Genomic DNA, 26,358 nt, shown 5'->3' with positions numbered 1-26,358 from the left:
ACTCGTGCGGTATTCTTGCACACACACATGCGCACATTCACGTGCACACCCACGCACACCCTCGCTCACATCCACTCGCGCTCGTGCACACAACAACAGCCGCCGTTCGCCGTTAAGTGACCTGCGACGTCACCACAGCGCGTGTGCCAGGCTAGGTGCGCCGTGATGTGGCGTAAAATGTGGAAGGCTCATTCGCAGGGGGCGACAGGAAAGACCTAGATTATACCGGTTAACTAAGATGACTGACAGATGCGTGCACACTCGTGCACACGTTCACATCATACAGTTACACAAACTAGCTCAAGCTCAGTCGCGCACACACACAAATCCCCGTTATAACCTCAACAGACTTTTGGGGCAAGTGCTGTTAGCAAGCACCTACGAAGACCGGCACGGTACACGATGGGATAAGTAGCCAGCACTACGCCCGACCGGTTTGCTCTCCCCAGTGACGATGTTTATACACTGCGCCAGGTACTCATTTGAGGCTGGGTCGATTATTGCCACCGATGTTGGCCATAAGCAGGAAATAAACTCGGGTCGGCGGGTCCGTAGAGTAGCGCACTAACCGCGACACCACCGCTCTCCACGCACACTCTTGCACACTCACACGCAACACACTTGCACAGACTCAGCCAGTCTCATACACAGGTTCCACATTCACACCCTCATCACACACAATCACCTCCACATAAGTACGATATTTTCCTAACTTGCCCAATTGGACACTCACTTACGCACACGTGCGCACACACACACCAAGTGGTCGCTGTTGTGAAAGGACAGTATGCTTACAAATCGAGGGGTTAAGCCACAATGAACCTTTTGTGCTTCCTGGAAAATGTGACCACCGTCGTGACATCCGCAAATGTCTCTACTTCAGGTTTGACTTCTGGCAGCCAGGCACTTGTGAGACACGAACGCTTTAGCGCATTCAAAAACGTTCACCCGGTGATTGTAATGCTATAGCTTAGAGCTTGAGTGGACTTGTGCCTTCAATAATGGGATGATTAAAACAAAATTACGATAGCGTTTAAAAAAAAATTCTATCAAAGGTCTCGTTGCTACAGACAGCCTTCTTTAGTTTGGCTGTAGAACTCTTCATGCATGTTAGACATTAAGAGCTAGTGAAAATATTATCTGGAAAATTGTATTTCCAAGTAAATATGGCCACTTTGGCTTTTGCAACGATAAATAATAATACTAGTTATCCACTCCTGGATGAAGGCCACGTGCTGTGTCGGTCGTGGGGGAATAATTTGATTGGTTTATGAATTGTTACATAAACACTGTGATGTGACGATGATTGTAAACAAGGCGGTGCGTGTTGTGTTTGGCGTCGTGTTGACGTGGACACTGTCGAGGGTGACACAGAATTCAAACATGAATCCCATCTCCCGTCGTCCTCTCAGACTCATTGTCTCACGACGTTGACACGAATTGCATTCCTCTCCCATGCCAGGCATATTCCTTCCCGTGGCGGCAGTGAACAAAACAACAATGCTAAAACATACAGAAGGCAAAAACAGTGCAGGCTACAAGCGAGGCATCACGTCGAGACAGTGGTACAAGACTGAGGCTGTGGCTCGACCTCTCACTACGGAACACTCTACACTGGGCCGATGTGCAGCGAAGGCATTCTCTGTTGGTTGATAATAACTTAATTGAAACCAAATTCGAGAGAATGTGTTTATTTTGCACAGTGTCTATAAAACTAAAAAAACATAAAATTCACTAGTTTTTACTTTTATGGGAAAAATCCGATTTGAATCAGGAATCGAATCACCAGCCCTTACGGAGGTGACGCTTCGGTTGACGAGAGGGTTGAGTTGTTCCGGGCCGAGTGACTCTGTACACTTGGTACCATATCCGCAACGTTCTTAGGGCACAGAGAGGATACAACGAGAGGGCATTTCATTGCCAATGTTCACGCCCGTGATGTCACCATGCCCTGGTCACCCCCATGCACACATCAAAGTCCACAAATAACGACCTCTATTTTTCAACAAATCATAGCCTTGAATCATGACAATTTATCCAACTGCTCAGAGGCTGGCACACTGCACTGTGGAGACGTGACGACCTGAGTGTTGATTTTCAGCCGTGGCCATTATAGGTTAGTGATATCTAAACCAATACTGGGAAACCACTCCCATCGCCAATCCGCACTGTATGTATGCATGTCGAACTTCTTTCGCACCGTATGTAGCCAACCGTGCTAATCGGAGATGCGGGAAATTGTAGAGCAGAGTGCATTTGCTGGTTTGCAGAAGTGCAACTTTCAGCGGGTAAAATTCTGCACCACTTTACCAGCAAGTACAACAATTATGGTACAAAAAATGATTGCACAATGATTATGATGGTATGGTGCAGTATGTCTGTGTATGTGGTTGTGTGTGAGGGCGTGAATGTTTAACCTGTATATGAGTGTGGGTTAGTCTGTGCACGTGTGTTGCATACGTGTGTGCGTGCGAGAGTGTGCAGGAGCGGTAGTGTAGCGGTTGGTGCACTGTGCTCCTCACCTGTAGGTGTGGGCGAAGGACCAGCTTGTTGAAGTGTTTTGTTGTTTATCAAAACAAAAACAAAATAAATAAAATTATTTTACAAAATAAGGCCGACTGAGCTCTGTAGGTATTTTTCAGAAGCGGCTTGGCCACAAATGATAGCTGAATAAAGTGGCTTATCATGTGGAAATTGATAGCAGCCAATTACCTGCGTAACCAGGCGACCCGCTGCTGGGCAAAGGCAATTCCAATCGTGTCCCACTCAACTCTACGGATGTGTCCCCGGTCCAACCAGCGCCTCAGTACGCCGGTCACGTCCATCGCTCCGTCTCTACTTTGGGCGTTCTCTATTCCTTTTACCATCAAGTGGTATCTGGTCCGTTGTAAATTATATCCATTTGCAATGGCCTGAATGTTCCTGGTTAATCAGAAGGTGGCATGTGACAAGTACCCACGTATGTTTGTTGAACTTCTTTCGCACCTTACATAGACAACCGCGCTAATCGGAGGTGCGGAGGAAGGACAACAAACTAAACACAAAAATCAGTTCTAAAGAAATGAGTTCTCGATCTAGATGATTTAAAAGTGCATAGCTCCAGTGGCTTCCTAATGTCGGAAGAGCATTTCAGACGGCCGCAGAAGCGCATCTGAAAGCGCGCGATGCAGTCACCCTCTTTGTTCGATGGCTATACAAACACCGCTGCTAGGATGACCGGAGTTTGCGTGATGGTTTATGCTCCTTAACGAGATCAGCAAAGATATTGTGGTTCATTTTTGGCAAGCACTTTGTGCGTAATGAGTGCAAACTTATAACGTATTCGTTCGGCAACCAGAAGCCAACGCAGTTCAACCAGCACTGGATGGACATGGTCGGATCTTGCAGTACCCGTCATGACACGTGCCAGAGAATTTTATACACGATTAAGCTTGCTAATGTTTTTTGCCAGACGTCCCGTAGAGTAGTGAGTTGCACGACCATAGATGAGAGATATCGTGAATGCGGTGTGTGCTGGGGGTGTACAAATATTGTATAGGTCACCCACCCAGACAGCCTTGGCTGGAATTAAGCCCTGTTGATTAGTCTCTTCTGCCCCTTGCAATGTGATTGCTGATTCTGTCTCTTCTCGTTAACGTTCAACGGGCTTCTCGTTTCCTTCGTGCCTTGACGTATTTGGTAGTTTTTTTCGAAAATGTTTTTGCGTCGTTGGTGCTCGCATTTACCAAGTGGTGACGTGTGGTCAGGCAAACCACTATGATCAATTTGGTGTGGGGAGGCGTTCATCCAGCAGTGAATTAACAGTGGGCTCTAAGTTAATATTAGCAGGAGGAAGTTTGTAATTCTTCTTATGATAATGAGTTCCCACCACGCACAAAGTTATCGGATTTTGTTTTTGAAACATACTCATAGGATTTTCACGTATTTTAAGTGTTGCATCAGACCTTGAATGCATTGTGTTCTTGGGGTGTGGAGGGCAGTATTAACTAGAAAACACCTGCTTTGTGAGAAAATGTGTGTCATAAGCAGAAACGCTTGCAACACTTGCAACGCCAGCGATGGGAACACCACTGTTGCAGCAATGAGGAAGCCTTGTGGGGTTTTTTTTCTGACAAAGTCGGCATTCTGCTCAACTATTTCCTTAAATATCTCGCACAATGTTTCAGGGCAGTACCCTGCTCTGCTATGCTCGGCATGGCGTCCGACATTTCACTCCGTGTGCTGGGAACTGATTCTGACTCTGAAACGTCAGTACAACCCAAAAGCACATCGGGAAGAGCTTCACTCCACAGCTGTGAAAACCCATGCGGTGGAACATCCCCTTAGAATCCTCATCTTATATGCTCTCTCTCTCTCCACGTGCTCTCACAGGAAGCCTGCTCGACTACCTGAAGAGCACAGAGGGCAGCACCTTGCCGATGCCCAAGATGATTGACATGGCTGCCCAGGTAAGAATGTCACTTCACTCACAAGCACTGAGCACTGAACAATGATCCCATTGATTAATCGATTTAATAACGTGTTTTTTTTAGTTTACCGCAGCAGCAGCATTAGTATTATTATTTACAATGCAGCTTGGCTCTGATTGCATGACCCACGAGTACCCAGATCACGCCCACTGAAACCAAAGCTGGAGCCACAGCTACTGAATCTTCGTGATGTTTTGTCAACACATGATGACAGTAACTGAGCAATCACGTAAACACCAAAATAATTATCTCATCAAAACACTATTCCACAGAGCTCATGGCATCTCTGACCAACACCACCTGACCAGTGAATTAAAACATGTACATCGGGCCCTCAAGATAAATGGATACTCTGACCGTGCTGTCCGCCAAGCTGTTTCTCCCACCATACAGACACTGCGCTAAGAACTGGGCTACCTGAGTTTGATTCCCATCAGTAGCCGAGTGATATCAGAAACGTTCCTGGGCCTGTTTCCCCTTAATCCTTCACCAACACATGGTGACCAATGTGGTGAAGTACGGTCAAACAACCCCCTGTGGCCGACACACTATTGAAGTCTTGATACTACAGATGTATAAAGGGTTGTAAATCATGATTTTTTTTCCACCCCCCCCCTCCCCCCACTAAAGTATTTCCACTGCACTCTCAGTGTCACGTGGTATGAGACGAAGATGTTTCCATCCAGAACTGCACAACTAAGAGTGCATCGCTTAGTGTCAAAGAATGGCCCCGGAAGATGACATCACAGAACTACGTTTTAATAGAGGGCGCTCGATCTGCAATGAGGGCAAACCTTTCATATGCCCTGCTAATTGTGTCTTTGGTTGTAAACATCCCGGTGAGAGTCCATTTAATGTGCTGAACAACCGAACGTATTGGTGGTAGTTCCGTATTATGGCCATTGATGTGAGCGGCCCCAAGGAGTGAGTGTACCCTGAGTGTGAAGGGGCGAGGCCACAGCGGCACAGGAAAAGTGTGCAAGAGTCCTAGATGCTATAGTTCCTTGCAGCAATTACAGAGGAGTGATTCGATTTTAAAAATTGGAAACAAATTTTTGTAAATCCACTGCTGGTTAAAAGCCTCTCCATGCTGTGTCGGTCCTGATAATTGTTTGACCATACTTCTCCGTGCTGGTCAGGAGCAGGCAGATGAAGGTGGGGGGGGGAGGGCTATGACCGATTCAGGTATTGCTCGTTGCCGTTGTTAGCCGTGGCCGTAAATCAAATTCGGCTCGCCGGGTTCGTAGCGAAGTGCGCTATCCACTGCAAAATCGCTCCATCCACTGTGTTTAGATGTTAAGGGCACATATCTTGGTGAACTTTTGCATTGGCAGTGGACAATGTTTCACTCCACCTCTTTATCTAACAGGTTTCGGGTTCTTGATGATGTGACATTTTCATTGTTAATGCGTCATAAAGATGTCCTTAAATGTTGTTCGGTACAACTCAACAAATAAGAAAGAGATGTACTAAAATAGCAAATAAATCATAACACAGAATGACCTTCAAAAGTGACGGGTGGCGAATTCCACATTACTCTTCGTGGTCACTTCAATGTCAATTTCCTGATCGGGGTTGCCACTTGTCCTGGTTTTCTCAGGATCGCCCTTAGTGGCTATCCTGGGATATCTGCAAGTCTTCCGGGCCTTTAAAAGTCCTGGTTGTTGTCGGTTTTGTAATAATCACCACGATGGTCAACACATTTGCATGTAGTTCTCCCCTCTCTGCCGGCATTGTGAGATATTCTTCTTCCAATGATATATCCCAGTTTTTTTGTAGCTCAGAGGTGGCAACCCTATCCTTTGCTTTTCATGTCTTGAGAAGCTGATTATTATCTTCAGAAATCACCGAGCCTTTAAAAACTCCCATTCCCGTAACAAACTTGTTAATATACGCTCTAACATCAATTCCGAATATATACGCCGCAAACGGAAAACACACATTCTGCAATTGGTGTACGTAACACCGTGGAATTCGTTTTGTTGTTTTTGAAAGATAAGATATTTTTGTACAGCTGTAGTGTTCCGTTGCATGCGTTTTCTGTTACAAGCAGAGCCAGCAGAAAAAAAGGGAAAAAAATGCATTAGGGCTCCAGGAGGAAAAAAAAATGTGACTCCTTTTTGATTTGCCCGAGTGCATGTGATCAATGACACCATTGAGATTAAATTGGAGGAGAGGGAGGGGAGTGCAGTGGTGAGAGAAGGAGGGGTACACGGAAACCGATCGCCTCGTTTCCTTGACTACGGAACCCAGGCTGTGCTGGTCCAGGAACAGTCGCACAGACTTGAGCCCCACCCCCCCACTCCGTCTGATATGCAAATGAAACATCTTAAGTTCAACCAATACCATCCATCTCCTCTGCCCCCCTTCCTCCCCATATGCCCTCCTGTGCCTCTCCCCGTTTACTGCGACCGAGTGTCTGACCCTGGGAGGGTGGCCTCCGATGGGCAACAATCTATTGTTTAATATTTTTATTATTTTATTGTTTCCCTTCCACGTGACTTTACCGAAAGAACCAAGAATATGAATCCCTGCAGTCACGAAAGCTTTAAATCAAAATCTATGCGGGGTGAAGAGGTATTGGGTGGAGAGCAATTTAACAAAAATTCTACTTGTTTTAGCTCAAGTGAAATGTCGGCGTAAGGTTAGATAGTAAAACTGACATGTATTGGAATTGGATTTGAATTATTTGGTCCCTAGATTTGAAAATTAATTCGTAAAAGACATATATGTGAACTGGGCACATTCTCAGAGATGAAAGGTTGATGAAGGGAGTTCTAGAAGGGCATTGCCTAGAGGCAGATAAAGAAAAATGCTGCTTTATGACTAAAAGTAGGTCTATACAGTGCATTTATTCATAATAATTTACTATGTTTGGTATTTGTGCCATTCTTATCATGCAAGGCTCAAAGGAAGATGCTTAGTCTCATAGAGAAATGTGCACCGCCAGTCGGAGAGATGTTGCTATGTGGTTTTACCTCAAGTGATATTCGAGTAATTTTTAAATCTTACAAATATGGACCTCGACACTGGTACACATGACCTGTTTAACGTCACGGAATCTTAAACGTTCACTGCAAAGCAGATGGCGTGCATTGTGTGTTTATTGATAATGTAATAAGAGTATTAACTAAGGTGGCCACTGGGTTCAAACCACGAATCTCTGCAACGGGTGGAAATAACATTTTTCCAGTTGATTGCTTGAGTTTTATCACCAGATAAACAAATACAATGTGGCACTCTCACAGCTAGCAGTGCATCACCATGCGTGAGAGAAATGCCCCGAGGAATGAGTTACCTTAAACCATGTCCGAGACGACCAATGGAAGACAAAAAATCACCCAAAATGCAATTCTGCGGCGTGCCGCAACGAACGTTAGGAACGGATCGTGAACTCGTGTCCACTGCCAGCGTTATCTGAGGACACGAGCGAGCGGTCTCCACGATCGTTGTGTCCCCTGAAGTCAGCTTCTGGATTCACAGCACTTGATATCGATTTATGGTTGCTACTCGCTTAACCACATGAAAGAATAAACCTGGAAGTTGATATAATAGAACTACTTCTTGAAGTCACTACCAACACTCAGAATTAAGTCTTTTTTAGAGCTGGAATAAGATAAATGGATGATGAACCAAACGTAACATAATGGGGTTTTTTTGTGTAGTCATTGATGACCAAGCTGAGACAATTCACTACACTGGAGAACCCAGTTTAATTTTGGTTGGCTGAAACCTCGACGCAAACCGTGGGTTTCAGCAGTGGTGGCTCAGAACCCTCAACCCCTTCGGCCACTCGGCCACTCGGCCACTCTCAAATGCAATATTTTGCACATCAATTCTGAATGAGAATAAAATTCAGGTCAGCCCACTGATGAATACTAATATAAATCCACTCCACAATACTGTGCTCTATAATCCCATTAAGACACACTTGCAAGAGGAATTGCATTTTGAAAGCATTTTAATTAAGGGAATTATGCAAAACTGAATTTAGTTTGCATTTCAAGCACCATGTTATGAAGACTGCAGTGCAGTAATGTCTCCACAATAATTTAGTTTAAATTGGAATCTCTCCTCTCGTCATGTATGTGCCACGTTTTAGAACCGTTTTAATTATAGACGTTTAATAAACTGACGGAACCCTTTTCAGTAGAGTCCTTCATGAACAGCAATATTAAAGCAGACTTTAATCTGAATTGCAGGGGAGAGTGAGCAATCCGGAGGCAGATGTTAATTAAGTGGTTTGCAGATATTAACAAGTCACCCCATGAAACAACTCGATTGAATGTTATGATTTTGATAGGATTCACAAATCTACATTTACAGTGCGGTGCACGTGGTATCACTGAACTGCAATAGGGGCTGCAAAGTTTACAGGAACCAAATCGCAACGAACGAAAACAATATCGCCGATTTTGAAACTGCTCGATTCAAAGCATTTTTTGTTGAATAAAAATAATAATTATTCAGTTTGGTCACTTTGAGCAAAATCAAACAATATTTCGTGGGACATGAGTGGAAAACACATTATTATCTGTATAGCTAGATCAATTATTGAAGGTGAACCGAGATGGATTTAATCTGTTTATGGAGAGTGGCATTACCATTGGAAACACGTACACGGACAAAGAAGGTGATAAAACAAGATTTAAAAGGTGCAGAGAGGTCCGTGCTTGAAATTACACCGAGAGACAGACAAGCAGCACGTGTGGACACCATACGCGTGTATGTTGAACTTCTTTCGCACCGTGCGTAGCCAACTACGCTCATCGGAGGCGCGGGTGAAGGACAACAAACTTAACGCAAAAAGCAGTTCTAAAGAAATTCGTATTCAATTGAGGTGATTTAAAAGTGCATAGTAGCCCCAGTGGCTTCCTAATACTATGGACTGTGAAGAAGAGTGTGCTTGGGCAGGACACGTCGAGTGACATGGATTGTGGCATGGCACAATCCATGAGAGATGGCTACCGCTTGGGGAAGCCTTCATACAGCAGTGGGTAGAACATGGCTGACGAATCGGTTTTGAACGTCAAATCTGTGGATGACCAAACAGGGTTCTAAGTCCACCGTAGGCTGTGCGCTCCGTGTGGTTTCGTTCGACAGGGGGGCGCCTCTGATTCATTCCTTTCCTGCCGTGCTGATTTTTTTTTTAAACAACAATAACCCATGGCCTTAATTGGCGTGAGACTGGAGCTGAAGATGCAAAGCTGCACGGACGCAGCGAGACAGATTGAGCGAGGACACGGGGTGTGCGCCCTCTCCGGCTCTCTCGCATCAAACGTAACTTTATCCTTTTTCTTCAACGTGAAAGATTGATGACCCAATGCTTTTAAGAAATAACTAGCAACCAACACCTCCCTGACCCCTCGTAGTTTTGATCAAATGAAGGCAGCAGTTGCTTTTATCAGATGAACCAGTAAATGTGCCCGAGAGATTACATAACCGATCGTAGAGGGACTTAGGAACTCTGTTACACGTTTTGTATTGGACACTATTATCGATTGTTTATTGTTTCTTACACTCTTCGCTTCTGCCAAGAATGCTCCATCGTTATCATCTTGGGCCATTGTCTATCCACTGCTGGATGACGGCCTTCCTACATCGTCGCCGTCGCGGTCCTGCAATGCTTGAACCCACCTCACCCCTATCTATTAACGCAAATTGCAGCATGGACGCTCGTTAAAATGCACTCATGAATAAAGTACGGTCAGTTAATGTCCTGCCATTTAAAACTGTATTCTAAATTTGCCGTTGTATGATACTCACATTTAGCAACTCTGACTGGACAAACACGCACGAGAACATACGTGTGCAAGTGTACACAAGACAAAGGTCCCCCATAGAGTCTGTTGGGGCAAGTGCTGTTAGCGAACACCTATGAAGGCTGGCACGGCACACGAGGGGGTGGGTGGCCAGCACCACGCCCGACCACCGTTGTCTCCCAGGCGGCGATGTTTACGCATCGCACCAGGTACTCATTTGAGGCTGAGTCGACCTAGCTAGGGGAGGCCCAGGACTGGTTCAGATAATCTAGCGTTGGCCGTGAGCGGGAATCGAATTCAGGTCGCCGGGCCCGTAGCGCAGGGCACCAACCGCTACGCCACTGCTCTCCACTCAGCACCGAGGCCGAGTCACACATCCAAACGGCACTGACTGCACGAAACGCACCTGACGTTCACAGATCGCCGAGGGCATGGCGTTCATCGAGAGGAAGAACTACATCCACCGAGACCTCCGCGCCGCCAACATTCTGGTCAACGAGCAGCTCGCCAGCAAGATCGCCGACTTCGGGCTGGCCCGCATCATCGAGGACAACGAGTACACGGCGAGAGAAGGTGCACAACCGCTCGCGTTTCTAACCACAGCAGCTTAGGCACGGGCATGAAACAACGGCTGTTATGCAAGGCAACTAGCTTGTGACTAGCCTAGTAAAAAGGTTAAGGCACAGCCTTGCAATGTCTTGCTCACGGCACTGCTGAGAGAAGGGACTCCACTCCACACGCTGGCCATACATCCTGGAAGAGCTAGGGGGTACCCACAAATTACCCCACCACACGCGGCCTGCCAATCAACTAACTGTGGCGTGCCTATTTATACTGCTGGGTAGACAGAGGCGCGGGGTGGGCGGGGGATTTTAAAAAAGAAACGTGCCTGCCATGCCGGGAGATCGAACCGAACAGGTGACCTCAGGATTTCAAAGCCAGTGTGCCGAGAACCTTTCCACCACTGCGGCAGCATCCCGTGAAAATCCTACAGCAGATGCAGCTGTCATGCCAAGTATGTTGACGGATTCACTAAGAGATTATAATTGTGAAACTTGGTCAGAGAAACCCTAGTGGTGTGTGCAATCCAAACAATGGCCTTGGTTTAGGACCGTACTGAAGAGTAAACTGACATAAACATTATCTGTTTCAAAGGAGACCTGGGGTGCAAATATGAGCACAAATATTTGTACCAGTTACAAAAATTCTCTGCTGAAAACACCATAAAGTTACAAAAAATATTTATAAGTACAAAATATACGTTGCCAAGAAAACACCAAATGTAAATCATTGCACAGTGAAGAGGCTTCAGAAAAGTGATTTTATACCAGAGCAAATATGTACAGTCTTTGTACAAATCGGGGTTTGTATAAAATTGGGACAGACGTGGGAGGAAGTGGTCATTATTGGCTTCCTGTGTAATTTATCTTTCTAGGAAGTGGCATCCATTTATTCGTTCAGGAAATTCCCGCTGAGCCTCAAGACTTTTATAGGAGGGTCCTGAATAAGGATGATTGCTCACTTCACTTGTAAGGATTGGTTTTCACCTGGCAAGATACGAAGGAACCTGGAGAAAGCCCTCCTATTATGAGATTATAACAATCAAAGTTCCACAGACGGTCTCACACAGGGCCCACTTGTTGTGCTGTCACAATTTTTGTTACTTTGCAGCGAAGTGGATTTTAGGAGTCAAAACAGGGCCACCCAGGGGTTCCGAGATACCCTGAGCAGATTGCCACGAGGAGCCGGCTCGATTCATGAGCGGCAAAATTAGACGCCCGTTGTGGGGACCTCGCTCCTCTTGCCCCCCCCCCCCCCCCCCCCCCCCCCCCCCCCCCCACTCAAAAGCCCTATTTGATTACGAGCGTACGTCACCATGCCCGGCTCGGCCCAGAATCTTTCGTTCATCCCTCATGACAGTTTGTGCGTGTGCGTGCGGTGCCTCTTCCACGTGTGGAGGCGGGTGGTGCAGCGGTTAGCGTGCTTGCGCTATGAACCCGGCGACCAGAGTTCGATTCCCGCTCACGGCCAACACCAGTGACGATTATCTGAACCGCTCCTGGGCCTCCCCTAGGTCGACTCAGCCTCAAATGAGTACCTGGTGCGATGTGTAAACATCGCCGCTCGGGAGACAAATGCGGCCGGGCGTGGTGTTGGCCACCCACCCCCTCGTGTTCCGTGCCGGCCTTCATAGGTGCTCGCTAAGAGCACTTCCTCCAACAGTCTATTTAGGCGAAATGAGGATATTTGTCTTTGGTGCCTCTTCCGTGTGGCTCGGCGATCACCCCTTGTCTGCGCTCTCTTGGCTTTGTTCAAACTGAGCAGGCGCCAAGTTCCCCATCAAGTGGACGGCGCCCGAAGCCATAAACTACGGCTCCTTCTCCATCAAGTCCGACGTGTGGTCCTTTGGCATCTTGCTCACGGAGATCATCACCTTCGGCAGGATCCCCTACCCAGGTTTGGACTGCGCGCGCTGTGTTATCGACCCTTTGCACACCGCAACATGAAACATTGGAGTCGTACCCAACACACCGGGGACAACGATCAACGTGACCCAGGGTTCATGCACGCGCGCCTGCGTCTGTCTGCATGCCTGCTTATGACCTGTGCATGCTTCTGCGTGTCTACCCGTGACCTTTGCGAGTGTTTGTGACCCGTGCGTGCTTGTGTGCGTGCGTGCGCGTCCGCGCGCATTTTTCAGGGATGAGCAACTCGGACGTGATCCGCCAGCTCGAGCGCGGCTACCGCATGCCGTGCCCTGAGCAGGCTCCCAAGCAGCTCCACGGCGTCATGATGGACTGCTGGAAGGAGCGGCCCGAGGAGAGGCCCACGTTTGAGTTTCTGCAGGGAGTGCTCGAAGACTTTTTCACGTCGACCGAGGGCCAGTACCAGCAGCAGGTGTAGGGCGCGGAGAGTGTGCAACGGCGCGCGCCAGCGGCCTGCGATGTGAACTGCGACGCACGCGCGCGGGTACGCGATCGCACGTCAAGTGCACTTTGTGCGCGCGTGTGTGTCTGGTCACATGCAAATGTGCACGTACGGTAAATGAAATACACATTGCACAAATGTAGGAACACAGGTTTTTTTTTCTTTCTCCTGGGATTTTACGTGCATGCATGTGCACACTGCACACGTGCGCGTGTAAACGCTCGTATGAATAGAACACGCATAACACAAATGTGCCGCTTACAGGATGCACACAAATGCACATGAGCACTTAGACAAATTGTATTCCCAGTGCACAGCTGTGGAAATACCATAAATAAGTAACATCCGTAGCATGCGCGTTGTTATCACCGTTTTTCATTTTCTTTGTGTCAGCAGTTTTAATTTGTGCTGGGTCTGTGATTTGTTTTGAGAGCATTCGTCTTGACAGCTGACAGCTACGACCTCGCGTTTAGAGTCTGCACAAGCGATCTGTGGTCATGGTTTAGTGCGTTTGTGCTACAGTCACGAGACCACTTTTGCTTCATTAAACAATGCTCAAATGTTATATTTTTGTTACATTAAACACCATGCCTTTTCCAAGTACACTTTCAAATTTAAAATACCGTGTCACATTTGACATAGGCGACAACGTACTGCTCGTGGTGAGTAGCGTTGGCTTCCACTATATTTGTGCTTGGGGATCTCCGCATAAAACGCCGCGTGTCACCGATTGGAGCTGTGGAAACCGTTAACCCAGGTTACCAAAACTCACACTGCTTTTGCAGTACTCGTAGAACGAGATCCACTTCATGATAATGTGGCTTCTTAAGAGGGCTCATGCCAGACAATTTAAATGTTGAGGCAGGGCGTACGCGTACAGGGTCACACGTGGGGTGAACGAACCCCCGCTTAACGATTCGTGTGACATTAACCTCTCCCCGCGGGAGCAGGGTTAACTTCTGACACCGTGAAAGATGTGGCCTCGGTCTCATGCCTTGAAATCAATTCAGAAGTTCTTCACTTTGCCAAAGACGCATAACGCTGTCATAAATTGTGTTACAACCATCATCATACACAAGACTTTTGCAGTATATAACACAAATCAAAATCGTTTGGCCTCAACCTGCTAGAGTTTGCTAACATTGAGACCCACGGTTGGTTTCATTATAAGTTCCCTCCAGTGGCCCACACCAGCTCCGTGAAATTGTGTTTGTGTTCATCGAGTCCAATTTAGGACTCCGGGTTTGGGACCACACGCATCCGTCACATCGCCCGGAACCGAATCGTGACCGTACTGTACAGTAATGGGTTTGTTACAGAGTATTCTGCAATGTTTTTAATGGGAGAGCGTAAATCGGGTTTTTTCTGAACTCCGTGTGACGCTACTTAGCCGCGTCACACACGCAAAAATACCAAAAACAGGGCCTTAATCTAAACAAAGCGCTGTGTGCTGTTTAGAAACCAAAACGCGAATATGGCAAAATCCAATTTTAAAAAAGCGGACGGTGGACTTCTCCACTGTGGGTGTTTTTGACACGGGTCCGCATTTTGTCAAATCGCATTGGTTACGTTTAACATTGCTTCACGCGTTCACGTCCACTGCGGGTGAAGTCGCTAAGATTTATACGACTGCTGTGAAATTTTATTTCAACACGTTTTTGGGATGGGACGGGAGGGGGCGCTTCTCCTAAAATCACATTAAACAAAAGAAAATAGCTCTCGGGTTTTTGTTTTAATAGTTGATGCACGAGAGGGTTAATATTGGCAAGCGTCATAACCATGCAAAACGTTCGGTGTTGATGTGTTTTTTTACACCTGCCATCACAATGGATTGTCTTGCTCCCGTGTGTCTCTGGGGTGGTACTGGCTGCGGGGGCTTTGTCGTTATTCTTACGGCGAGTGGGTGAGTGTTCCGCATTGTTGCCCGTCAGCAGCTGTGAGCATTGTTTTAACAAAGCGAATAACAACCGAGACAGGAAGTCGGGAGTGGCCCACCGTTCGCAAAGGTTGCTCCTTCGTGGAGGTTGGGGTCTGCTCCCATGACCTTTTATTTTGAAATTCCTTGTGGTTGAGCGGTAGTTTGATTCCGGCGACCTCAGTTCAAGTCCCGACCACGGCTATCATGATCGCCGAGTAATATCTGAACCAGTTTCTGCTTCAACTCACCGCCATGCTTAACCAACCTGCACTGACCAGGATGGTGAAGTATGGTCACATTAGCAAGGGGGGGGAGATAAGCCTTTGATCCAGCAGTGGAATGAAAAAAGGCCTGCAAATAAATTGTTAGTTAACATGTAATAGTTTGATCGACTAATTGTGAGGACATTAGCTTAATAACTCATGCCATGACTTTCCCAGTTGTGACCGACAAGATTTAAATTGAATGGTACACAGGCACTCCCCACACCACCCCTGGCCCCACGTGAAAAAGCAGAAAATTGCGTTGGTCGGTTCACTGGGTAAACGTGGAACGCCATCGCGCCCAGTTCAGGGTCACGCGCCGAGGTCATGGACGCGGCGAGAAAACTTTTCCACTGCGCGCCACTGCCCTCGTCACCCCCCGCAGCCGTGCGTGGCTGCTAGGCGAGAGCAGACGGCTGCCTCGCAAGGAGTGCGCATAATCATCAGCGTGTCCGTGTTGGCCCTCGGTGTGTAAACATCGCCACCGGAGAGATGACGGCGGTTGGGCGCGTGGTGCTGGCCACCAACCCCCACGTGCGCTGTGCCGACCTTCATAGGGGCTCGCTAACAGCGCTCGCTCGTCTGTTATTCCGGCTATACGTGGGATCTTTGTTGTCTTTGTGTGTAAATGCATGTGTGTGTGTGTGGTGATAGTTGTGGGAGCGGTGGCGCAGTGGTTAGCGTGCCTCGCCACGAACCCGGCGACCCGAGATCGATTCCCGCTCACGGCCAACACCAGTGACGATTATCTGAACAGGTTCTGGGCTTCCCCTAGGTTGACTCAGCCTCAAATGAGTACCTGGTGCGTCGTGGTGTTATCTACCTTTTCGTGACGGGGTGGGTGGTTTGCACAGGTGCTCGCTAACAGCACTTGCCCCAAACAGCATGTGCGTGCGAGGAGGGTGTTGTACAGGCAAGTTGATCAGTGGTGATGTTTTCAGGAAGCAGCATGGTTGGCCTCGTTCTGCTGATAAGAGGACATGGGTTTATCGTTGTTCCCCATTCTCATGCACTGTACAGTACTTCGCTTTTTTTCTCTCTACAAAGTTCCTTTAAAACGTAAATTTATAACTATCGGTGACCCGAATGTGCCAACACGCAACAGAATATAATGCGTTTAATTAAACTTGTTTTTTCATTCCAGAAACATGTAATCATCTTATTTTTACTGGAAGCTTTTTAAAAGGTAATTCATGACACAATTAGGCACATAGTCAAAGTATACAATTTAAGCTACTCGATTTAACATTTTTACGAAACATTTTAAGAAAAATCCAGGTTTGTAACTGAAATATATACGATTCAATGTTGAGCCGCAAGCCTTGAACAGGAGTACATCAAATTTAGGAATAACTGTTATTTAGGTTTTTGCTGTTGCGCTGCCTGCCTCTCAGTGATGTGCTGTTTTGGCTTTGATGTCCGACGTTCCGCGTCAGGGAGCTTGAGAGCTTCTCAGGAGGTGTTTCAATTCACACCAAAAAGTGTCGTCATGTCATTTAACGGGTCACCCAGCCTTTGAGGTTTGACGTTCTTATACATCTCGAGTCGATGGTGTTCCTCTCGTTGCTGTGGGTCATCGGCTCGCCATGTGAAGCGACACGTCAAACAAATGCCGACCGACACGCGGAGACACAAACCCAGAGCCCACCAGAGAGATCCGATCGCATTTGTCGGCGGGGGATGAAGGCTGACGGTGAAACTGAGGTCCCCAAGTGGTACCGAATTGTCAAGTGCTTCGCGTCACGGGCTCATACTGGGTTTCTTTTATTTGATAACGCTGCCATTAATGTGAAAGAGCTTCCTTTTGCGATTAAGCAAAGTACGATATACACGACTTCTGTTTTGGTTATTTAAACGACGTAATGTTGTTCAGAGTTATATTTTATATATCGTGACCCATTCCCTAGCTTGCTTTGTAAGTGTGTTTTGTTAAGCGTTGGATACGATTAAAGGTTACCTATAAAATAAAACAACCCGCTTTGACATTCTAACACAGCAAGTTTCCCTTGCCGCCTTTTCCAACACGCTCGTGTTCAAAATATATTTTCCATCTAACGTGTGATTGTAAGGTAATAATGATAATAAGTTATAGCCATCTTTGTTAATCAGCTCTAAAATCCAGGAGAGAGGTGAGGGTGACCAGACGCTTGAATCTTGTGGCGCCCACTTCAGCAAGAGGGCGAGAGTGCAACAGAACGGCTTGTTGTACTGCACTATGATCCACGCTTTCACCAACCCACACTGGCCATTGGTGACATTTATTATTGCCAAATAACCTCCACACGGAGGAGTGGGGAAGCCTTTCATTCAGCAGTGGATTGGCAAAAGAGGCTCTCTGTACATTTCCACGTACGTCACACGAGGCCCAATTGATTCCAGGTCAAACCATGATTTCCAGCCTTCGGTGAAACCCCCACACGCCACAATCAGTCACTCCACACTCGTCACCTGGATTCTAGTGCCAGCCTTAAAGACAGCTTCACTGTGTTACGATACGCTGAAGATTTTTGTTTTCTGGAAAGAAAAAAAACTTCCTAATAAAGTGTAAGAGCCGATCAACTAACTCCAGCCATTTGCAATGTTGCCTGAATGCACTCTGTGTTTGCGTGGTTTATATTCAATGGTCGCTGCCCACGTGCTTTTCGCTTGGGAGCTTGTGGTTTTACCGTTTTTGTAAGGGCTCCGATGATGACCACAAGCCTTCAAGGTAAACCACAGTGAGTTGATTGGCAGGTCGTGTGTAGTTGGGTAAACTGTAGGTACCCTCACCTCCTCCCAAGACGTCTTCGCAGGATAGAAGAGCAGATCAAAAATACCCTCTAGCGAGCATTTCCACCAGCAGTGGCATCGAAAAGTACTTGCAGATCTGCGCCATTATCTCTGTTTCAGCCACCTGGTCCGATTTACACATTCAATTGAGGCACTTTTAACCAGGTAAGGCCCAATGAGCTATATAGCTATTTTTCAGAAGCGATCTGGCCACAAATTATAGCTCAACGACGTGCCTTATGTGGAAATTTATAGCAGCCAAATACTCTAAATACATGCTGATTATAAATGTGGAGGGAAAAACAGAGGACCCGGAGAAAAATCCACACAACCACGGGGAGATCTTGCATACTCCAAATATAGAGCAGGCGTCAGGGTCGGGATCGAACCTACGACTTCCTGTATACCAGGCGAGGTAGTTAACATCTCGCCATTGCGGCGAGACGAAAATAGTATAAAGACTTTAAGTTCAATGCTATGTTATATTTAGTGCAATTAATAATTACTTAAAATGGCATCTAAAACGTGCTTCGCAAATGTATTGTTCTTATTACTGATCTTCTTGGTTCTTTCGGTAAAGTCACATAGAAGGGAAGTAATAAAATAATAAAAAATAAAACATAATAATACAATTAATAATTAAAAATAAAACATAATATAACAATTGTTTTATTATGTTTTATTATTTTATTATTTTATTACTTCCCTTCTACGTGACTTTACCGAAAGAACCAAGAAGATGAATCCCTGCAGTCACGAAAGCTTTAAATCGAAATTCTTATAACTGCTAAACCGATTAATCCATTTCATATTTTCGGTTATGAAAACGATGACCAGTTAAGGAGTCGGAAACCGATTCCAGTGGCATTTTATGAACACATGCCCTCATCGACACGCACAATGGCACAAACCGCACCGCGTGGTACATTTGCGCACATTTTTAGTTTTTAAAACAGGTAAAGGTGCAGCCCTGCGATGGCTTACTCAAGGGAGCGCTGGAGGGTGTTTGGTCTACTCTTCCACGTCGGCCCTGACATCTCTGGGAAGATGTGGTAGTACACCCACACTTTACCCCAGCACACGTGACCTCCCAATCTGCTCGCCGTGGTGTCACTCATTTATACTGTTGGATGGACCGATGCCGGAGCGAGGGGCGGGAGGTGGAATCGAACCGGCGACATCTGAATTAGCAAGTCCAATGTGACAACGATGAACACCATTGTGGCGGCAGCTCCCTTCGTTTCTCAGTTAAGAAGATAAATACATTCCACGTTTACTCATATACATGTCTATATATATTCGAGCTGAAAACCGGTAACCTGGATTCATAGCCCGGTTTTTTTTCATTTGGTTACCGGTAAATTGTTATTTTAAACTCCTTGCATTGTACGCACAAGGCCACGGGTTGATGTACAAATACAACAACAATGTAACGATGCATCATTCAATTCATTAGCATGGTATTACGCTCATGGTAGGTAATCAATGCATCTCATCATGCGCGCGGGAATCGATTGGTTTGGATTCAGAGATGTGTTTGTTTGGCTCCACGTATAAAGCCTGCAGTCACTCGGCGAGAGAAGATTGGAGAATATTGACCACGGACATTGAAAACTAGTCACGGCGATCGACTCTTGAATCAAGTGATGACTTCGAATCCCTGAATCCATGGGTATCGCGCTGAGTGTGAATTCTAGTTATATCTCTAACATGTAAGTGAGATAAATTACAGTCAAATTATTGTACAGGGTAGTCCTGATTTCATGTGACCCCCATTTAATTAACTAAAACATAGTACAGTATTCTTAAATAAAGTTGATTTAAAACAGAAATGAATCTAAAACGGAAAAGCAATGCAAAGGTCAATTCATTGAGGGTCACAAGACATATGGATCACCCTGTATATTCAGCACAAGAACGCTGCTCATGATTACGCTTGCAAACGACGATGGGGAATTAATCTTGAATGAAAATAGTCAATCAAAGATTGAAAACACATTCGTCAAAAAAAACTGACCTTAAAAGAAAACAAACATAGACTGGCTGGCCATCGAACAAACACCGTCGCTGAATCGCCCGATTTCAGGTGCGCTTCTGCGGCCGTCTGGAACGCTCGTTCTTTCGATATTAGGAAGCCACTCGATTGACAAACTCACTTCTTCCGAACTGCTTTTTGTGTTTAGTTTGCTGTCCTTCCCCCACACCTCCGATTGGTTGGTTACGTACGGGGCGAATTCGTAGCCAGCCTATATGACACAGACAACCGATGTACTCAAATATGTTAACCATTGCATTATCTTCTTGGTCGCAAGCTGAGAACCCAAATCCGTTCATAATTAATTTATAATTATCCATTCCACGGGCTCTTAATGTTTTAAGTACACCATTAATTATGCATCACCGCACAAGACTTAATAACGCTTGTTGATTCAAATGTGTGCAATGTCGTATGCATCCCGTATGTTTTACGTAAATATTGTAACAGTGCTCATTCACACAGAGCGTCTTTCGGAAGAAGGCCTGCCAATGCTGTACAGCGGTGTAAAGTGGTGGGTCTGAGCAACATATACCCAGGACAGACCCACTCAATGAGCTTTCATTATATAATTATAATTTTAAAAAATGATTTGATGATGTGCTATGAAGAAGGGTTATTATCCGTAACGTCGCCGATTACAGTGTATAGTTTTTTTTCTTTTATAAAGGTCAAAGTATTTTATATTTTTATTATTTTATTGTTTCCCTTCGACGTGACTTTACCGAAAGAACCAAGAATATGAATCCCTGCAGTCACGAAAGCTTTAAATCAAAAGGCCAAAGTGTTGATGATGAGTGTGTTGATGTTTTGTTCTCTCTCTCAATAATGGAATTAATTAAACATCCTAAAATCAGGACCCTCCTGCAAACAGAGGGGTAAGACTGACTTATGTTTAAACTGGATATTAAATACTCTTTGGTTCTTTCGGTAAATGTAACATCAGGGCAGGCCGTCGCAGTGGTTAGCACACTGCCCTCTACACGTGGGGAAACCGGAGTCCAATTCCCGGTCACGGATGTTGAACTTATTTCGCAACGTACGGAGCCAACCCCCCCGCTAATCGGAGGTGCGGGGGAAGGACAACAAACTAAACACAAAAAGCAGTTCTAAATAAATTAGTTTTCAATCTACATCATTTGAAAGTGCATAGCTCCAGTGGCTTCCTAATATCAGAAGAGCGTTCCAGACGGCCGCATAAGCGCGCGCATCTGAAAGCGCGCAATGCGGTGGCCGTTTTTGTTCGATGGCTATCCAAACACCGCTGCGATGATGACCGGGGTTTGCGTGATGATGGTTTATGCTCCTTGACGAGAACAGCAACGGCATCGTGGTTAATTTGCGGCCAAGCACTTTGTGTGTAGACGAGTGCCAGCTGATAATGGCTTCGTTCGGCAAAGCGGAAGCCAATGCATTCTCGGCGATCACCGGATGGACGGACACGGTCGAATCCCGACATCACGACACGTGCCAGAGATTTGTGTACACGCCGCAGTTGTAACATCAGTGGCGCGGTTTATTTTGTGAACCCAGGGAAGATACGTTCATATTTAGCGCGATCTGGCCCAACAAAAAAAGAAAGCCTCCATGTTAATACAAACCTGGGAACACTTGACTCCCTCAATCTCCACCTACACGAAACCCCACCGAGCGGTATGGTTAAGTATTTTTTAGATTAGAAGTTTTCGTGACTGCAAGGGTCCAAAAACAAAGAGTATGGTTAAGTATGTCTCGTCACACCTGGACTGTGGGGATACCATTTGTCCAGCAGTAGTTCACAAAATGTGATCTGTACCGTACAGGTACTGTAATAAAACATTTTTTAAAATTACCGCAATTCAGATGCCACAAAATACGATAACGTTAAAACTCCCAACACATTCGCCAATAGTGTTGTGGCCTCAAAAGAAGAAAAAAAAGTATAATAGGCGATGTTTCGCGCAATGGTCCTTTTTCATAGCACGACATGTTTGACTGCAGTTTAGTCTTATGTTACGAAAACAAAATATACACATGTACTTACTGTATTTACCTGTTAGCTATTTTAACCATTTCACTGAGTGACTATTGCCTGGCTGGTGTTGGTTCTTGATTATGATAAGCGTGGTTGTTGATCACTAATGCAGTTTACTTGTAAATGGCCATTACTCGTATGGATTTGCATCAACATGCGATAAACAAAATTACCTTCCTCATGACTATCCATGATGCTCTCGTGTGGCCAGTTGTTCTCTTAAGTCAATACCTTCTGCTGCGCCTCGTATAGGTTTATCTCCCTCGCCCTCGATGCAGGGATCATTGGGTTCGATCCCCGATCCTTGCGATGCCCGGAGTGTATTTGGGGTTCCCGTGGATCGTTCTCCGGGTCCCTCTGGTCTTTTTTTTTTGCCCTGAACATTGAGGAAACAACACGCGTTTAGATGATTTGGCTGCCACTATAAATTCCCACGTGCGATGATGATGAGTCGATAAGCCACTCCAATGGGCCATTATCACGTGTGGCCAGATCGCCTCTGAGAAAGAGGCAACAGCTCGGTGAGCTTTGGGGCCGTCCATAAATGACGTCACGCACCTGGGAGGTGGGGGGGTCAGACATTTGTGACGATGTGTGACGATGGGGGGGGGGGGGGTTTGAGAAATGCGACGTCATATCAAAACGCGCAACTTTAAATAAAGATAGACAACACGTGCTACTTAATTAAATAGACTTTTTAATAAATGTTTTCTCCTACAACATCAGAGTGCAGCGCCACAATTACAATAGCTTAAAGCGATTTGAAGCATGTTTATTTGGGGGGGGGGGGGGGCAAAGCTTTGTGACGCCGTGTGACGAAGTGGGGGGGGGTCAAAAATCGTCCAAAATCGCGTGACGTCATTTATGGACGGCCCCTTTACCTGGTAAATAAAATCGTTTACTGATTTAAAAGTTGCATTTTTGTTCGTTACATTTGTTCCATAAACACGAGGGAAACAATCGCTCTTTCGACACACGTCACAGAATGTGACATCAACTCAATACATTCGTTAATAACATTTTCTTAAACGGAAAAGTACCGTATATAATATGTAAATACAGTATGATGAAATGAGTTTGCGGCGTACGTAGCCAACGGGGCTAATCGAAGGTGACGTTTCAGGCAATGACCCTTCTTCATTGCACATATAGGCTACAGAGTGGCTAAGGGTTGGACACTGCACTGTACACAATGGGGCATGATACGAAAAACATTTTGAAAATGTTTCCTTTCGCAGCGTTTTGCTTAACATAATTAACTTATGAACAACTGGCTTTCATCCGTTCCAAGGTCGCTTAGAATTGACACGGTTTGAAACGGTGACTTATTATGAACACTAATATGATGAGTGAGGGCAATGTCTACTGGGTTCCCAGCTGGTGATGTTGAGATCACCGCTGTGCCGGGATGACCAATCTGTGTGCCACTCAGTGCGTATGTGGAGCGGTGGCGCAGCAGTTGGCAACACCTCGGTGGCGAGTGAGATATTGGAACCGCTTGTGGGCCTCCCCCACCTTCACCAACGCGCGCTGACCGGCGTGGTGGTGAGGTGTGGTCAAATGATCCCCCCGTGATTTACAATAAGCGTGCGAAAGGCACCCGTCTAGCAGTGGAGTTGGCAGTGGAGGGACATCAACGGCTGCGGTTAACGCGATGTTTGTCACTGGCCCGTGCCCCCTGGTTGCCGCTGGACATTGTACGGTAAATTTATGCGGATCCTAAAACAAGTGTCCCCGACTCTTGCATGAGAGTTTGATGGAATATAAGCATTCGTGGCAAAGGTTTGTCGTAAGCAATCCACACTTTTGGTTTGTAGATGTTTTAATGTTTAAGGGCTGGCGTCAAATGTGGGTTATAGTTACGTAACAATGTGTATTTAGATTGGCATTTGCACTTAAAAGTACCACCATAAAACCGTTTCAACATACTATTTATAAACAATGTGAACTTATCCATGATTAAATCTGAATTGTATTTTATCTTCAAATTACTAACTGGCTATGAATTGTATAACTTACATTTGTTTACCACACTCACAATCATACACATACAGTTCAAGGCAAAGCTCCCCCAATATCGCCTTAGACTTGTTGTTAGCAAGCACTTACGACACACGAGGTGATGGGTAGCCTTTGTTTCCACATCGCACCAGGTACTCATTTGAGGTCATCGTCAGTGGTGCTGGCCATGAGCGGGAATCGAACTCGGGTCGCCGGGTTCGTAACGCACCGCTCCAACCGCTGCATTACCACAATTTAAATTGTTGATCTTGCCTAAACTTGAAGTACCCTAATAAACTAGACCATTTTTAAATTACCGGATAAGTCCCACTTGTAGAAGCGACCTGGCCAGAAATGATAGATCAACGAAGTGGCTTATCAACTGTAAATTTAAAATGTGGAGGGAAAAACCGAAGGACTCAGAGAAAAATCCATGCGACCATAGGGATAACGTGCAGACTCCAAATATACAGGCGTCAGGGTCCTGACCCTGGGTTCTATCCTGATAGAACCCACGAACTCCAGCATACCAGGCGAATAAAGTTGCGTGTATCCAGGGAGGTTCATTTTAGGTATGGAGATAAAAAGAAATGTAACCAGAAGCAGCAGTTTAATTGGTCTTCGAAACGTCTTTGGTGCAATGAGATACATTAGATGAGGGCTGCCTAAGAAAAACGTGAACATCTTAATTTTGGAGCTTTCGTGACTGCAGGAATTATTCTTTGGTTCTTTCGGTTAAGTCACGTCCTCTCTCTGTGTGTCCTTGTGATGTCTGTCTGCTTGTATGTCTGTCTATAGTTTTTTTGTTAGATTTTTGTTGCTATTTCTTTTATGCCTGATAATGATTGCTTGTGTTGCAATCGAAACGTCGCTATTATTTTAATTTATTATTTTATCTTTAGACGTGACTTAACCGAAAGAACCAAAGAATAAGAAACGTGAACTTTAACAAAGTGGTTGGGAACGTTATCTTCAGGGGATGGACCAAGTTCTATTTAACAGTGAGGGTAACAATTCGGTTAATTCTCGTGATTCGATTCAAAATCAGTTCTTGTTTGTGTCGTTTTTATTGTTGTTGATGTTATCTGCCCTGTTTGTACAGTTTTGTTTGCTCCGTTAACCAGCATTTATAATTTTCATAAGTTGCAAATACTCGAATTTTTTTTTATCCACATGATTTAAGCATTGGATGGTCTTTAGAAAATTAAAACTTGTAGTTAAAAAGAATGGCAATGTTATACTGTATCTTACATTAAACTTTCCCTAAACTTTGGCTCTGATTTTACATACAGTATTTTAAAAGTGGTTAAAATATTTATACTCCAGCAGTTGCCGACACTGTAAAAAATAAAACTGCCAATCCTAATCACATGACCGTGGAAATAATCATCTCCTTTCAAAAAATTTAATATTTTATAAAGGTAACGTTTAAAGCATGCCACAGTGAAAGTTAATGAGACGTTTTTATCCTGTGGTGATACTTATTTCCTCACACTGCTCAATCTGGAATACCCTCCCATCGTCTGTTCTCGCCAGTTTCTTAGAACAACCTTGCTCAATTCAAGAAACTCATACAAGCGTTTATCTATTCTACTTTCAACAGTGCAGTTGACTGCTGGCAGTTTGGGCCATTGGGTCTGTGCTTAAAAACCGTGATTTTTTTTGATTAAGGAAGGGCCTGGTCTGTGTCAAATCTTTTCAGACCCCGTGGTCTTTTTGGCCAGCATTGCTTGGTGAGAGACAATGGGTGTCCTCTCTCTGCGGAGGTCCAGGCAGTGCTCAATCGCGTCTCTGATGACGCGGCGTTCACTCAGCAGCCTCCGTGCCTCTGGTACGGAGCAGTCGCACAGCAGAGCCACCATGGCAGTGGGCACCACCTGCAGACCACAGTAACGATTCATGATGTATCCAAATGTTACGTTTTTTTTTATATAGCGTCATTGTTCATGCTACACTAAAACTAAACTATATTTATTTTACCAGGTAAGGCACACTGAGCTATATAACTCTTTTTTATATGCGACCTGGCTATCACAATTGATAGATCATCGAAGTGGCTTATCATGTGGAAATGTACAGCAGCCAAATACTCTGAACGCATATTTCTAAATGGAATAACGGGACGAACCGGAGAAAAATCCACGCGACCACGGGAAAAACATGAAAACTCCAAAACGGCACCACATCTGGTCAGCGTGG

General features: G+C 45.5%; 2 protein-coding genes across 15 annotated transcripts in view; one reads left to right on the top strand and one right to left on the bottom strand.

Moving 5' to 3' along the window:
* LOC133347747 (tyrosine-protein kinase HCK-like) overlaps positions 1–17,908 on the top strand; it is a 44,847-nt gene extending 26,939 nt beyond the window's left edge. For all 5 annotated transcript variants that reach the window (XM_061560299.1, XM_061560301.1, XM_061560303.1 and 2 more), the window contains exons 10-13: positions 4,372–4,448; positions 10,651–10,804; positions 12,557–12,688; positions 12,933–17,908. In XM_061560299.1, coding sequence (XP_061416283.1) covers positions 4,372–4,448; positions 10,651–10,804; positions 12,557–12,688; positions 12,933–13,135 — 566 coding nt within the window. In that variant the 3' untranslated portion in view covers positions 13,136–17,908. The remainder of the gene's footprint in view (positions 1–4,371; positions 4,449–10,650; positions 10,805–12,556; positions 12,689–12,932) is intronic.
* A 4,972-nt stretch (positions 17,909–22,880) lies between these two features.
* Positions 22,881–26,358, bottom strand: part of GCKR (glucokinase regulator) — a 28,362-nt gene continuing 24,884 nt past the window's right edge. For 5 of the 10 annotated variants that reach the window (XM_061560294.1, XM_061560298.1, XM_061560296.1 and 2 more), the window contains one exon: positions 22,881–26,036. In XM_061560294.1, the coding sequence (XP_061416278.1) occupies positions 25,848–26,036 (189 nt within the window). In that variant the 3' untranslated portion in view covers positions 22,881–25,847. The remainder of the gene's footprint in view (positions 26,037–26,358) is intronic. The other 5 variants (XM_061560292.1, XM_061560289.1, XM_061560293.1 and 2 more) reach the window with 1 other exon arrangement.

This window comes from Lethenteron reissneri, chromosome 26 (assembly GCF_015708825.2).
Source record: "Lethenteron reissneri isolate LAM-NWPU_2019-01 chromosome 26, ASM1570882v1, whole genome shotgun sequence".
NCBI lineage: Eukaryota > Metazoa > Chordata > Hyperoartia > Petromyzontiformes > Petromyzontidae > Lethenteron > Lethenteron reissneri.
This window is presented reverse-complemented; position numbering and strand designations above follow the sequence as displayed.